This window comes from Oncorhynchus tshawytscha, linkage group LG13 (assembly GCF_018296145.1).
Source record: "Oncorhynchus tshawytscha isolate Ot180627B linkage group LG13, Otsh_v2.0, whole genome shotgun sequence".
Lineage (NCBI taxonomy): Eukaryota > Metazoa > Chordata > Actinopteri > Salmoniformes > Salmonidae > Oncorhynchus > Oncorhynchus tshawytscha.
Window position 1 is genome coordinate 2,255,820 of NC_056441.1, and position 16,287 is coordinate 2,272,106.

The window sequence follows — 16,287 nt, forward strand, 5'->3', positions numbered from 1 at the left end:
AGGATTTGGTGTTTTTATTTGATGTTTAATCATGTTTTTGTTTGTTTGAGTGTTTTATGTGTTCTGGGTGCCCAAACTCTCTCTGCTGCTCAGTTTCCACCTAATTGTGTGGGCAGTGTTCATATAGCCTGTCTTCTCTTGAGAGCCAGGTCTGCCTACGGCAGCCTTTCTCAATAGCAAGGCTATGCTCACTGAGTCTGTACATAGTCAAAGCTTTCCTTAAGTTTGGGTCAGTCACAGTGGTCAGGTATTCTGCCAATGTGTACTCTCTGTTTAGGGCCAAAGAGCATTCTAGTTTGCTCAGTTTTTTGTTAATTCTTAGTTGAAGAGGCAGACCCCAGACCTCACAACCATGAAGGGCAATGGGTTATATAACTCACTCTCTCTTTTCTCTCCCCCTCCATCTCTCTCTCTCTTATGTATCTCTCTTTTAGTTCGCTAGAGCAAAGGTTCTCAGCTTTAGAGGCCAGGCACGTTAAGGAGCTCCAGGATCTTCAGAGGGAGAAACAGCAGTTGCAGGACATGCTGGAGAGACAGAGGCGCCTGGTCACCCAGCTAAACGGAGAGCTGGGGACCTCCACACACAACAGCACACTACTGCAGAAACAGCAGGCTGTACTGACTGACACCGTGCAGCAGCTGCTAGCCATGGTCACCCACTGCAATGGTGAGAAAGATCTACTGTGAATGTGTTTGTTAATTGGAAGTAATGAAAGCATTTTGTTTTGCTTTTCCACTGGTTTTTAGTCCAGGAAAACCAATAGTCATTATCCTGAATGCTATCACTCTCTACCCAGATATACCCAGTACATAGTCATTATCCTGAATGCTATCACTCTCTACCCAGATATACCCAGTACATAGTCATTATCCTGAATGCTATCACTCTCTACCCAGATATACCCAGTACATAGTCATTATCCTGAATGCTATCACTCTCTACCCAGATATACCCAGTACATAGTCATTATCCTGAATGCTATCACTCTCTACCCAGATATACCCAGTACATAGTCATTATCCTGAATGCTATCCCTCTCTACCCAGATATACCCAGTACATAGTCATTATCCTGACTGCTATCCCTCTCTACCCAGATATACCTAGTACATAGTCATTATCCTGAATGCTATCACTCTCTACCCAGATATACCCAGTACATAGTCATTATCCTGAATTCTATCCCCCTCTACCCAGATATACCCAGTACATAGTCATTATCCTGAATGCTATCCCTCTCTACCCAGATATACCCAGTACATAGTCATTATCCAGAATGCTATCCCTCTCTACCCAGATATACCCACTACATAGTCATTATCCTGAATGCTATCCCTCTCTACCCAGATATACCCAGTACATAGTCATTATCCAGAATGCTATCCCTCTCTACCCAGATATACCCAGTACATAGGCATTATCCTGAATGCTATCCCTCTCTACCCAGATATACCCACTACACCCAAAGAGGAGCCAGTGATCTACAGAAACTGTGCTGAAATCTTCAGATCTGGGCTCACAGAGAATGGTGTCCACAGCATACGACCCCCGAACTCTACCCACACAGTGAAGGTAAGGGGTTACGACCCCCCCAACTCTACCAACACAGTGAAGGTAAGGGGTTACGACCCACCAACTCTACCCACACAGTGAAGGTAAGGGGTTACGACCCCCCCAACTCTACCAACACAGTGAAGGTAAGAGGTTACGACCCCCGCAACTCTACCCACACAGGGAAGGTAAGGGGTTACGACCCCCAACTCTACCCACACAGTGAAGGTAAGGGGTTACTACCCACCAACTCTACCCACACAGTGAAGATAAGGGGTTACGACCCACCAACTCTACCCACACAGTGAAGGTAAGGGGTTACGACCCCCACAACTCTACCCACACAGTGAAGGTAAGGGGTTACGACCCCCAACTCTACCAACACAGTGAAGGTAAGGGGTTACGACCCCCAACTCTACCCACACAGTGAAGGTAAGGGGTTACGACCCCCAACTCTACCCACACAGTGAAGGTAAGGGGTTACGACCCCCAACTCTACCCACACAGTGAAGGTAAGGGGTTACGACCCCCAACTCTACCCACACAGTGAAGGTAAGGGGTTACGACCCCCAACTCTACCAACACAGTGAAGGTAAGGGGTTACGACCCCCAACTCTACCAACACAGTGAAGGTAAGGGGTTACGACCCCCAACTCTACCAACACAGTGAAGGTAAGGGGTTACGACCCACCAACTCTACCCACACAGTGAAGGTAAGGGGTTACGACCCCCAACTCTACCAACACAGTGAAGGTAAGGGGTTACGACCCACCAACTCTACCCACACAGTGAAGGTAAGGGGTTACGACCCCCAACTCTACCAACACAGTGAAGGTAAGGGGTTACGACCCCCAACTCTACCAACACAGTGAAGGTAAGGGGTTACGACCCCCAACTCTACCCACACAGTGAAGGTAAGGGGTTACGACCCCCAACTCTACCAACACAGTGAAGGTAAGGGGTTACGACCCCCAACTCTACCAACACAGTGAAGGTAAGGGGTTACGACCCCAACTCTACCTACACAGTGAAGGTAAGGGTTACGACCCCCAACTCTACCAACACAGTGAAGGTAAGGGGTTACGACCCCCAACTCTACCAACACAGTGAAGGTAAGGGGTTACGACCCCCAACTCTACCAACACAGTAAAGGTAAGGGGTTACGACCCCCAACTCTACCAACACAGTGAAGGTAAGGGGTTACGACCCCCAACTCTACCAACACAGTGAAGGTAAGGGGTTATGACACCCCAACTCTACCAACACAGTGAAGGTAAGGGGTTATGGCCCCCAACTCTACCAACACAGTGAAGTTAAGGGGTTACGACCCCCCCAACTCTACCAACACAGTGAAGGTAAGGGGTTACGACCCCCCCAACTCTACCAACACAGTGAAGGTAAGGGGTTACATTGAATTACCTTATGCAGTGGTTCTGCTTTTATGTGCAATAATTGACTTTTCTTCGTATCAAATCCCATTGTATTGGTCACATATTGTGCAGCTGTGATCATGGTGATCGTGAAATCCTCAAGTGTCGAAAAAATCCTCACAAACCCTATGAATTAAATATATATTTTTTATTAAATTGTATTGTTTTTGAAAATGGCACATTAAGTCCTGGAAGGACAGAGCGTTTTAATGTAATACAGAGGGGGAGAATGGCCAAGTGGAAATGTCTGAGAACGCTATAACAAACAAGAGGCCCGGTCCAGCCACTCTCTGCTCTCACAGTCTGAAGACAAGACACATCACTGGCACAGATTTAGAGAGGCCTGGACCTCTGTTCAGAAAAATACTGATGAGAGAAAATACTGTTGAAATTGGTGTTTTGTTATTCATAGCTTTTTCACAAACTCTCGCTCGCTCGCTCTCTCTCTCTCTCGCTCTCTCTCTCTCTCTCTCTCTGTCTCTCTCTCTCTCTCTCTCTCTGTCTCTCTCTCTCTCTCTCTGTCTCTCTCTCTCTCTCTCTCTTTCTCTCGCTCTCTCTCTCTCGCTCTCTCGCTCTCTCTCTCTCTCTCTCTCTCTCGCTGTCTCTCTCTCTCTCTCTCTCTCTCTCTGTCTCTCGCTCTCTCTCTCTCTCTCTCTCTCTCTCTCTCTCTCGCTCTCTCTCTCTCTCTCTCGCTCTCTCTCGCTCTCTCTCGCTCTCTCTCGCTCTCTCTCTCTCTCTCTCGCTCTCTCTCGCTCTCTCTCGCTCTCTCTCGCTCTCTCTCTCGCTCTCTCTCGCTCTCTCTCTCGCTCTCTCTCTCGCTCTGTACTGACCAGGGACCATAGGGTACAGGGTACTATTTGGAAAACAACAGACTCCAGCTGCGTTACCCCGGTGCTTTCAATCTGTCTGCCATCCAACCATTTAGCTTCATGGCAGTCACGTACACACACTCTACATCTAGCCCCATGCAAGGCAGCAAGCCGAGTGGCTGCTGCAGTAAACTGGAGCAGGTTTCAATTGACCTGTTTTTAATGTAGAGTGTGTGTTTAAATGTGTGTGTTTGTGTGTAACGACTGACTAATGAAAACAAACCCACTGTGACAAAGTGATATTTAGAGCGTGTGTTTTTCTGGTGTGGACGTTTCAGTAAAGCACAAACGTGCAAATGGCATGGACGTTTGGCAAACAAGTTTTAATCATGAGTGCTTTCTAAAAAGCCTCTCATAAACTTGGCCAGGGTATAATAAATGTCTTGGTTGTCGACACATTTTGACGCTGCCATGGTTACCAGCTATATAACAGCTCGTTGGTTATTTTGGAGCATACCTTGTTCAACAGATATCATCGTTGGTTTGAACCTGCTTTCTGGGAAATACACACATTCACACCTTGTTCAACAGATATCATCGTTGGTTTGAACCTGCTTTCTGGGAAATACACACAGAACTGACATTCTAACACACTTATAAAGTTAGAATATAAAATATGATATTCGATAAGGATGCTGATGTAATCCTGTAAAAATTATATTTATTTCTATGATATATTACATTTCATTAAATTGACTTTTCTTTTCTTTGAGGAAAAAAAACACATACCCCTAAAAAATTCAACATCAATTGCATATGCTAACCAGCATAAAATCATAGTGAAAAGGTTATTTCTATGAAATGTGATGAGCTCAAGGCTGTATTATAAAACAATAGATATGGCCCTAAATGTCTCTGCCAGTATCCCTGTGACTACGGAATATCCAGAACAGAACTGTTCAGCACAATCCAATGCCCTCTTTAGGGAATTGCATTTCTTCCCCCCCAAAAAAATCTATTTAAAAACCCTATTTTAAAAATCTATTTAAAAACCCTATTTAAAAAATCTATTTCAGGTCCCATGGTCTGAATCCAGAATATTGCTTAAAAGGACCACAGTCTTGGCTGGATATTGTACAATTCGTCCAAAAATGACACGCTATCCCCTAAAGTAGTGAAATAGTGTACTTCTGTTGAACAGGGCCGATAGGGCTCATTAAAAGTAATGCACTGTATAGTGTAGAAGGTGCATTGGGGACTAAGCCCTGGTTGTGACAGATAATAACCATAGTATTTTCTTATTTTCCTTTTCCAAGTCTTCGTAAAAGACTCCGACCTATTTGACCACGAGGAACGGAGGCCTCCTCTGGGAAAGAACTGGAAACACTAAAAACATGTCTCATAGAGAGAACATCCATGTAAAGGGAAGATATTCACCTCTGCCACAGGTGGTGTGGATGTCTCCACTGTAAGGGTCTGGGATCTAGGTGGAATGTTGTTTTGTATCCTAGCAACCCAAATACACAGAAAGTTGTTGCTGTGGTCATTTGAGTTAAGTTGGGTGCTGGACTTCAGAGATGTAGATGTGATGTTACCGTGATGTTACTATGTTACCGGGATGTTACTGTGATGTTACTGTGGTGTTACTGTGGTGTTACTGTGATGTTACTGTGATGTTACTGTGATGTTACCGGGATGTTACTGTGATGTTACTATGGTGTTACTGTGATGTTACTGTGATGTTACCGTGATGTTACCGTGATGTTACCGGGATGTTACTGTGATGTTACTGTGGTGTTACTGTGATGTTACCGGGATGTTACTGTGATGTTACTATGGTGTTACTGTGGTGTTACTGTGATGTTACTATGGTGTTACTGTGGTGTTACTGTGATGTTACTGTGGTGTTACTGTGATGTTACCGTGATGTTACTGTGATGTTACTGTGTTACCGTGATGTTACTGTGATGTTACCGTGATGTTAATGTGATGTTACTGTGATGTTACTGTGTTACCGTGATGTTACTGTGATGTTACCGTGATGTTAATGTGATGTTACTGTGATGTTACTGTGATGTTACTATGTTACTGTGATGTTACTGTGATGTTACTATGTTACTGTGATGTTACTGTGATGTTACTGTGATGTTACTGTGATGTTACCGTAATGTTACCGTGATGTTACCGTGATGTTACTGTGATGTTACTGTGATGTTACTGTGATGTTACTATGTTACTGTGATGTTACTGTGATGTTACTATGTTACTGTGATGTTACTGTGATTTTACTGTGATGTTACTATGTTACCGTGATGTTACTGTGATGTTACTGTGATGTTACCGTGATGTTACTGTGATGTTACTGTGATGTTACTGTGATGTTACTGTGATTTTACTGTGATGTTACTATGTTACCGTGATGTTACTGTGATGTTAATATGTTACCTGATGTTACTGTGATGTTAATATGTTACCGTGATATTACTGTGATGTTACTGTGATGTTACCGTGATGTTACTGTGATGTTACCGGGATGTTACCGATGTTACCATGATGTTACTATGTTACCGTGATGTTACTGTGATGTTACTATGTTACCGTGATGTTACTGTGATGTTACCGTGATGTTACTATGTTACCGTGATGTTACTGTGATGTTACCGTGATGTTAATATGTTACTGTGATGTTACTATGTTACCGTGATGTTACTGTGATGTTACCGTGATGTTACTATGTTACCGTAATGTTACTATGTTACCGTGATGTTAATATGTTACTGTGATGTTACCGTGATGTTAATATGTTACTGTGATGTTACTATGTTAATGTGATGTTACTGTGATGTTAATGTTCCTGTGATGTTACTGTGATGTTACTGTGATGTTACTGTGATGTTACTGTGATGTTACCGTGATGTTACTATGTTACTGTAATGTTACTATGTTACCGTGATGTTACAATGTTACTGTGATGTTACTGTGATGTTACTGTGGTGTTACTGTGGTGTTACTGTGGTGTTACTGTGATGTTACTGTGATGTTACTGTGATGTTACCGTGATGTTACCGGGATGTTACTGTGGTGTTACTGTGATGTTACTGTGATGTTACTGTGATGTTACCGTGATGTTACTGTGATGTTACTGTGATGTTACTGTGATGTTACCGTAATGTTACTGTGATGTTACCGTAATGTTACCGTGATGTTACCGTGATGTTACTGTGATGTTACTGTGATGTTACCGTGATGTTACCGTGATGTTACTATGTTACCGTGATGTTACTGTGATGTTACTGTGATGTTAATATGTTACCGTGATGTTAATATGTTACTGTGATGTTACCGTGATGTTACCGTAATGTTACCGTGATGTTACTGTGATGTTACTGTGATGTTACTGTGATGTTACCGTGATGTTACCGTGATGTTACTATGTTACCGTGATGTTACTGTGATGTTACTGTGATGTTACTATGTTACTGTGATGTTAATATGTTACTGTGATGTTACCGTGATGTTACTATGTTACTGTGATGTTAATATGTTACTGTCATGTTACTGTGATGTTACTGTGATGTTAATATGTTACCGTGATGTTACTGTGATGTTACCGTGATGTTACTATGTTACTGTGATGTTACTATGTTACTGTGATGTTACTGTGATGTTACTGTGATGTTACCGTGATGTTACTATGTTACTGTGATGTTACTATGTTACTGTGATGTTACTGTGATGTTACTGTGATGTTACTGTGATGTTACTGTGATGTTACCGTGATGTTACTGTGATGTTACCGTGATGTTAATATGTTACCGTGATGTTACTGTGATGTTACTGTGATGTTAATATGTTACCATGATGTTACTGTGTTACCGTGATGTTACTGTGATGTTACCGTGATGTTACTATGTTACCGTGATGTTACTATGTTACTGTGATGTTACTATGTTACTGTGATGTTACTATGTTACTGTGATGTTACTATGTTACTGTGATGTTACTGTGATGTTACCGTGATGTTACTGTGATATTACTATGTTACTGTGATGTTACCGTGATGCTACTGTGATGTTACCGTGATGTTAATATGTTACTGTGATGTTACCGTGATGTTAATATGTTACTGTGATGTTACCGTGATGTTACTATGTTACTGTGATGTTACCGTGATGTTACTATGTTACTGTGATGTTAATATGTTACTGTGATGTTACCGTGATGTTAATATGTTACTGTGAGGTTACCGTGATGTTACTGTGATGTTACTATGTTACTGTGATGTTACTGTGATGTAAATATGTTACCGTGATGTTGTTAATCTGATGTTGAATAAGATGTTACTGCAGTGAAGATTTGATGTCAATCAATCAATTAAAATTATTTCTAGAGCCCTTACATCAGATCATGTCACAAAGGATCTTGGTCAACAGTAGTACACTATGGGTCCTGGTCAACAGTAGTGAACTATGGGTCCTGGTCAACAGTAGTGAACTATGGGTCCTGGTCAACAGTAGTACACTATGGGTCCTGGTCAACAGTAGTGAACTATGGGTCCTAGTCAACAGTAGTGAACTATGGGTCCTGGTCAACAGTAGTGAACTATGGGTCCTGGTCAACAGTAGTGAACTATGGGTCCTGGTCAACAGTAGTGAACTATGGGTCCTGGTCAACAGTAGTACACTATGGGTCCTGGTCAACAGTAGTGAACTATGGGTCCTGGTCAACAGTAGTGAACTATGGCTCCTGGTCAACAGTAGTATCCTATGGGTCCTGGTCAACAGTAGTACACTAGGTCCTGGTCAACAGTAGTACCCTATGGGTCCTGGTCAACAGTAGTACCCTATGGGTCCTGGTCAACAGTAGTACCCTATGGGTCCTGGTCAACAGTGGTACCCTATGGGTCCTGGTCAACAGTGGTACACTATGGGTCCTGGTCAACAGTGGTACACTATGGTACCTGGTCAACAGTAGTACCCTATGGGTCCTGGTCAACAGTAGTACCCTATGGGTCCTAGTCAACAGTAGTGAACTATGGGTCCTGGTCAACAGTAGTGCACTATGGCTCCTGGTCAACAGTAGTACCCTATGGGTCCTGGTCAACAGTGGTACCCTATGGGTCCTGGTCAACAGTAGTACACTATGGGTCCTGGTCAACAGTAGTACACTATGGTTCCTGGTCAACAGTGGTACCCTATGGGTCCTGGTCAACAGTGGTACACTATGGTTCCTGGTCAACAGTAGTACACTATAGTTCCTGGTCAACAGTGGTACCCTATGGGTCCTGGTCAACAGTGGTACACTATGGTTCCTGGTCAACAGTAGTACACTATGGTTCCTCGTCAACAGTAGTACACTATGGGTCCTGGTCAACAGTGGCACCATATGGTTCCTGGTCAACAGTGGTACCCTATGGGTCCTGGTCAACAGTGGTACCCTATGGGTCCTGGTCAACAGTGGTACCCTATGGGTCCTGGTCAACAGTAGTACTCTATGGGTCCTGGTCAACAGTGGTACCCTATGGGTCCTGGTCAACAGTGGTACCCTATGGGTCCTGGTCAACAGTAGTACTCTATGGGTCCTGGTCAACAGTAGTACACTATGGGTCCTGGTCAACAGTAGTACACTATGGTTCCTGGTCAACAGTGGTACCCTATGGGTCCTGGTCAACAGTAGTACACTATGGGTCCTGGTCAACAGTGGTACCCTATGGGTCCTGGTCAACAGTGGTACACTATGGTTCCTCGTCAACAGTAGTACACTATAGTTCCTGGTCAACAGTGGTACCCTATGGGTCCTGGTCAACAGTGGTACACTATGGTTCCTCGTCAACAGTGGTACACTATGGTTCCTCGTCAACAGTAGTACACTATGGGTCCTGGTCAACAGTGGCACCCTATGGTTCCTGGTCAACAGTGGTACACTATGGGTCCTGGTCAACAGTGGTACACTATGGTTCCTGGTCAACAGTGGTACCCATGGTTCCTGGTCAACAGTGGTACACTATGGTTCCTGGTCAGGTTCCTGGTCAACAGTGGTACACTATGGTTCCTGGTCAACAGTGGTACACTATGGTTGATGGTCAACATTGGTACCCTATGGTTGATTCAACTGGTACCCTATGGGTCCTGGTCAACAGTAGTACACTATGGTTCCTGGTTGGTACCCTATGGGTCCTGGTCAACAGTAGTGGTTCTGGTCAACCAGTGGTACCCTAGGGTCCTGGTTGGTACACTATGGTTCCTCGTCAACAGTAGTACACTATAGTTCTGGTCAACAGTGGTACCCTATGGGTCCTGGTCAACAGTGGTACACTATGGTTTACCTCGTCATCAGTGGTACACTATGGTTCTGTAACCAGAAGTGGGTCCTGGTCAACAGTGGCACCCTGGGTCCTGGTCAACAGTGGTACACTCTGGTCAACAGGGTTCTGGTCAACCACTATGGTTCCTGGTCAACAGTGGTACACTATGGTTTACCTGGTCAACAGTGGTACATGGTCAACATTGTTCTGGTTGATGGTCAACCAGTAGTACACTATGGTTCCTGGTCAACAGTGGTACCCTAGGTGTTCTGTAACAGTAGTACACTATGGTTCCTGGTCAACAGGTGTTCTGTAACCAGGTAATGGTTCCTGGTCAACAGTAGTACACTATGGTTCCTGGTCAACAGTGGTACCCTATGGTTCCTGGTCAACAGTAGTACACTATGGTTCCTGGTCAACAGTAGTACACTATGGTTCCTGGTCAACAGTGTGTTCTGGTCAACAGTGGTAAGACGAGTTTGGAGGGTACCATGGTGTTAAATGGACTGTAACGTTAACCCTGTACTGATTATTGAAACATCATTCTGTCATACTGAAGCCCTACATACCCATTCTCTCTCTCTTTCACACACACACACACACACACACACACACACACACACACACACACACACACACACACACACACACACACACACATGGAGGGATAAATACAAGATTGTTTTTGTTTTCTATTTTCATATCTCAAATAGTAACTTTTTTTAAACATAAATTCCCATACCCATCATTCCCATACCCATCATTCCCATACCCATCATTCCCATACCCATCTTCCCATTGGTTCAGGTGTTCTGTAAAGAAGTCTTTTACCTCTGGTGTTCTGTAACCAGAAGTGTGTTTACCTCTACAGGTGTTCTGTAACCAGAAAAAGTTTACCTTGGTGTTCTGTAACCAAAGTGTGTTTACCTCTACAGGTGTTCTGTAACCAGTGGGTTTACACAGGTGTTCTGTAAAGAAGTGTGTTTACCTCTTGTTCTGTAACCAGGTCATGTTCTGTAACCAGAAGTCTTTACCTCTACAGGTGTTCTGTAACCAGAAAAGTCTTACCTCTACAGGTGTTCTGTAGAAGTGGAGGCTGGAAGCATCGTCTTTTCCTGGATGGAGGGATTACAAGATGGTATGTTCACTAGAACTTAAACATAAAATGCCAACTAAGTCTTCCTTGGTAGGTCATAAAAAGTCTTCCTTGGTAGGTCATAAAAAGTCTTCTTTGGTAGGTCATAAAACGTCTTCTTTGGTAGGTCATAAAAAGTCTTCTTTGGTAGGTCATAAAAAGTCTTCTTTGGTAGGTCATAAAAAGTCTTCTTTGGTAGGTCATAAAAAGTCTTCTTTGGTAGGTCATAAAAAGTCTTCTTTGGTAGGTCATAAAAAGTCTTCTTTGGTAGGTCATAAAAAGTCTTCTTTGGTAGGTTATAAAAAGTCTTCTTTGGTAGGTCAGCGGAGACCTCTTCCTCCACGAGGCAGGAGTGTCTGTTAAGACAGAATCAAAGGGGCAGTTATAACATTATGTAGGATCAGGAGGGGCTGTGGTTATAACAGTATGTAGGATCAGGAGGGGCAGTGTTATAACAGTATGTAGGATCAGGAGGGGCTGTGGTTATAAGAGTATGTAGGATCAGGAGGGGCTGTGGTTATAAGAGTATGTAGGATCAGGAGGGGCTGTGGTTATAACAGTATGTAGGATCAGGAGGGGCTGTGGTTATAACAGTATGTAGGATCAGGAGGGGCAGTGTTATAACAGTATGTAGGATCAGGAGGGGCTGTGGTTATAAGAGTATGTAGGATCAGGAGGGGCTGTGGTTATAACAGTATGTAGGATCAGGAGGGGCTGTGGTTATAACAGTATGTAGGATCAGGAGGGGCTGTGGTTATAACAGTATGTAGGATCAGGAAGGGCTGTGGTTATAACAGTATGTAGGATCAGGAGGAGTAATGGTTTGAGGTTCCAGTCATTAGATGGTTCAGGATTGGGGAGGTGTGGGATACAGACAGAGGGTTGGAGAGGGTTCAGGATTGGGGAGGTGTGGGATACAGACAGAGGGTTGGAGAGGGTTCAGGATTGGGGAGGTATGGGATACAGACAGAGGGCTGTAGAGGGTTCAGGGTTGGGGAGGTATGGGATACAGACAGAGGGTTGGAGAGGGTTCAGGATTGGGGAGGTGTGGGATACAGACAAACCTGTAACCCTGGATGTTTTGATAGGCAATCACCCCTTGTTCCCGTACGACACTCCCTGTTCTGTTGTTGCACCTGCACTCTCTCTGTCTGTGTCCGACCCCCACACACAATCATCACACATCAGAGACACACACACACACTCCGACCCCCACACACATCAGAGACACACACACTCCGATCCCCTCACACATCAGAGACACACACACACACTCCGATCCCCACACACATCAGACACACACACACACTCCGACCCCCACACACATCACACACACACACACTCCGACCCCCACACACATCAGAGACACACACACACACTCCGATCCCCACACACATCAGACACACACACACACTCCGACCCCACATCACACATCAGACACACACACACACACTCCGACCCCCACACACATCAGACACACACACACACTCCGACCCCCACACACATCAGACACACACACACACACACACACACTCCGACCCCACACACATCAGACACACACACACACACTCCTACCCCCACACACATCAGACACACACACACACACTCCATCAGACCCCCACACACCCCCACACACATCAGACACACACACACACACCCGACCCCCCACACACATCAGACACACACACACACACTCCTACCCCCACACACATCACATCCCCCCTACATAGGGAATAGGGTGCCATTTGGGACTCAGTAACAGTGTTGTCCAATACTTAACACAAACCTACACACAGAAACATTGAGATCCGTGACTTAAATGACAGTCTGAGGATACGAGAGGCTCTGTGTTGTTGATTGAACAGCTTGGTTGGAAAATGTAATACTCAGAGGACTGCCGTTACGGCGCAAAAGCGATTTTCAAATAGTTTTTTTAAGAAGAGTATTTTCACAAGTGGATGATAAATATTTGGAGCGTGGGAGTATGGGCCTCTGTAGACAGAAGATAACGTGTGTGTGTGTCTGTGTATGTGTCTGTGTGTGTGTGTATCTGTGTGTCTGTGTGTCTGTGTGTGTGTGTGTGTCTCTGTGTGTGTGTGTGTATCTGTGTCTCTGTGTGTGTGTCTGTTTGTGTGTTGGTCATGTGTGTGTGTGTGTGTGTGTGTGTGTGTGTGTGTCTGTTTGTGTGTTGGTCGTGTGTGTGTGTGTGTCTGTGTGTGTGTGTGTGTCTGTACAGTATGTCTGTGTGTGTGTGTGTGTGTGTGTGTGTGTGTGTCTGTACAGTATGTCTGTGTGTGTGTGTGTGTGTGTGTCTGTACAGTATGTCTGTGTGTGTTGAATCGTTTGACTGCCCAAACTGACCACACAATGTTTATCCAAGATTAGTCTGAAGTTACGGTAATATCAAGCATTCTGCCCGGATAATTAACACTCCCAGACCTCGTTCATATATTCACATTCACGTAACAAACAAGGGCTGTGACAGCCAGAGACCACAGAGAGACAGAGCGAGACCACAGAGAGACAGAGAGAGACCACAGAGAGACTACAGAGAGACAGAGAGAGACCACAGAGAGACAGAGAGAGACCACAGAGAGACAGAGAGAGACCACAGAGAGACAGAGAGAGACCACAGAGAGACTACAGAGAGACAGAGAGAGACCACAGAGAGACAGAGAGAGACCACAGAGAGACAGAGAGAGACCACAGAGAGACAGAGAGAGACCAGAGAGACAGAGAGAGACCACAGAGAGAGACCACAGAGAGACAGAGAGAGACCACAGAGAGACCAGAGAGAGACAGAGAGAGACCACAGAGAGACAGAGAGAGACCACAGAGAGACAGAGAGACCACAGAGAGACTACAGAGAGACCACAGAGAGAGAGCGAGACCACCGAGAGACAGAGAGACTACAGAGAGACAGAGAGAGACCACAGAGAGACAGAGAGAGACCACAGAGAGACTACAGAGAGACTACAGAGAGACAGAGAGAGACCACAGAGAGAGAGCGAGACCACAGAGAGACAGAGAGACTACAGAGAGACCACAGAGAGACAGCCAGAGACCACAGAGAGACAGCCAGAGACCACAGAGAGACAGAGAGAGACCACAGAGAGACAGAGAGAGACCACAGAGAGACAGAGAGAGACCACAGAGAGAAAGAGAGACCACAGAGGGACAGAGAGAGACCACAGAGAGACTACAGAGAGACCACAGAGAGAGACAGAGAGAGATAGAGAGAGACAGAGAGAGACAGAGACAGAGAGAGACCACAGAGAGACCACAGAGAGACCACAGAGAGACTACAGAGAGACAGAGAGACTACAGAGAGAGACTACAGAGAGACAGAGAGAGTTTGAGTTTTAAATACTCTTTATTGGGTCTGGGGGCCCACCACACAATAAATACTCATACAAAACCACAGTTACACATCAATTAAAAACACAACTCCAATTCCTCCTCCACAGTAACTACACACAACAGCCTCGGTATACCCCATATACTCAAAAACAGATCGATATTGTTGACAAGTTTGTAATAGGTAAACTCAATCCTTAGTCTCGCTGCCAACATTCCCTCCAGCATTCCCACCACATCCACAGACCCCTGTCCCCGAATGCTGTCCTTTCGGGTCTTCCATATCGCTAATTTTGCTGCCCCTAACACAAAATTAAGCAACACAACTACACCCTTTTGACTGAACCTGTACTTTGGCCCAAATATATACAGTTGGGAAGAGAAAACCTCTCCCAACGTTGAGAACCAATCAGTGATCAGTTCAATCATCCCAACCAACCTGGGACACAATAAAAACAGATGTGCCAGAGATTCAGACCCAGCACAGAATGGACACCCCTCCCCAACAGTAGGATCCAGGTGTACCAGATGCATATTGGTGGCTATAGCTCCATGTATTATCCTCCATTGGAGGTCAGCTGTCCTCTTATCAATAGGCAGTTTATATAATGATCGCCAACAGCCTTTTGGAGAGGCACCTGGACCAAGCACATCCGCCCACCTCGTCGATTTTACCCCTTCCAGGGAAGAGGCATGGGACACCTTTACACATATTCTGTACATGGCCTTCTTTCCCACCTCCTTGAACTCCCCCAGCTCCGGGGTATCGAAGGAAAGCAGCATCCCCACATCCTCTTCAAATGCCCCCATCGCAGCACTAACAATCAGTGCAGGGAACACATAATCCAGACCCTCCTTCCACCGATCAGAATTGGAAGTGTCAGTCACATACTGCAGATGAAGCACTGGCAAGGAATCGCAGACCTCATCGACGACCTTCCTCAGTAGGCGAGATGATCGGATCCCGCTCTTTCTCCCAGCTCCTCAATCTGCTCCTGCTCTGCATCAGATGACCCAGCTTGGTACACCCCACGCCTAACAGGCATGAACGTAGGCTAGCTGAACCCAGAACACGGGACTGGATGGCAGTGTTGTGAAAAAGAGGCTCTTCAAAAAGCCACATCCCTGGTGGCGTGCAGGCCTTACGGGACTTGACAAAGACTCTCCAAGCCTGCATAACAGACTCATAAAATGGAGTCAGGCCAGTCAAATCACCCCCCTCCAGCATTAAGAGGAAAAGATGCTTGTCGAAGCCCAAACAGCCCGCTCTCCTCATCAATATGTAGGCTATTTCGACCCAGCTAGAACAGTCTCTGTACAACAATCTCTGGGCTGCTTGGAGCCTGAAAGCCGTGATCCTAGAGGAAATGTCCACCAGGCCTTGCCCACCCTCGTGCAGTGGCAGGTACAGGGCTGCAGCTTTAATCCAGTGTTGCCCAGACCAGAAGAAATTGACAAGGGTCCTCTGAAGCTCTTGTATCAGACCCTTTGGTGGCTGTAAAATCATTAGTCTGTGCCACAGGGTAGAAGCAGCAAGATTATTAGCTACCAGGACCCGTCCCCTATAAGACAGCTGGGGCAACACCCATTTCCACATTGACAGTCTGGCACACACTTTCACCACTACACCCTCCCAGTTCTTTTTTTGAAAGACATCGGAGCCTAGAAAAACCCCCAAAGTCTTCATTCCATCTCTGCCCC

At 45.2% G+C, this 16,287-nt stretch overlaps 1 protein-coding gene across 1 annotated transcript in view; it reads left to right on the forward strand.

Moving 5' to 3' along the window:
• Window positions 1–16,287, forward strand: part of LOC112241252 (angiopoietin-2) — an 87,246-nt gene that overhangs the window by 29,937 nt on the left and 41,022 nt on the right. The window contains exons 4-7 of the mRNA XM_042295016.1: window positions 435–667; window positions 1,448–1,649; window positions 10,127–10,253; window positions 11,182–11,232. Coding sequence (XP_042150950.1) covers window positions 435–667; window positions 1,448–1,649; window positions 10,127–10,253; window positions 11,182–11,232 — 613 coding nt within the window. The remainder of the gene's footprint in view (window positions 1–434; window positions 668–1,447; window positions 1,650–10,126; window positions 10,254–11,181; window positions 11,233–16,287) is intronic.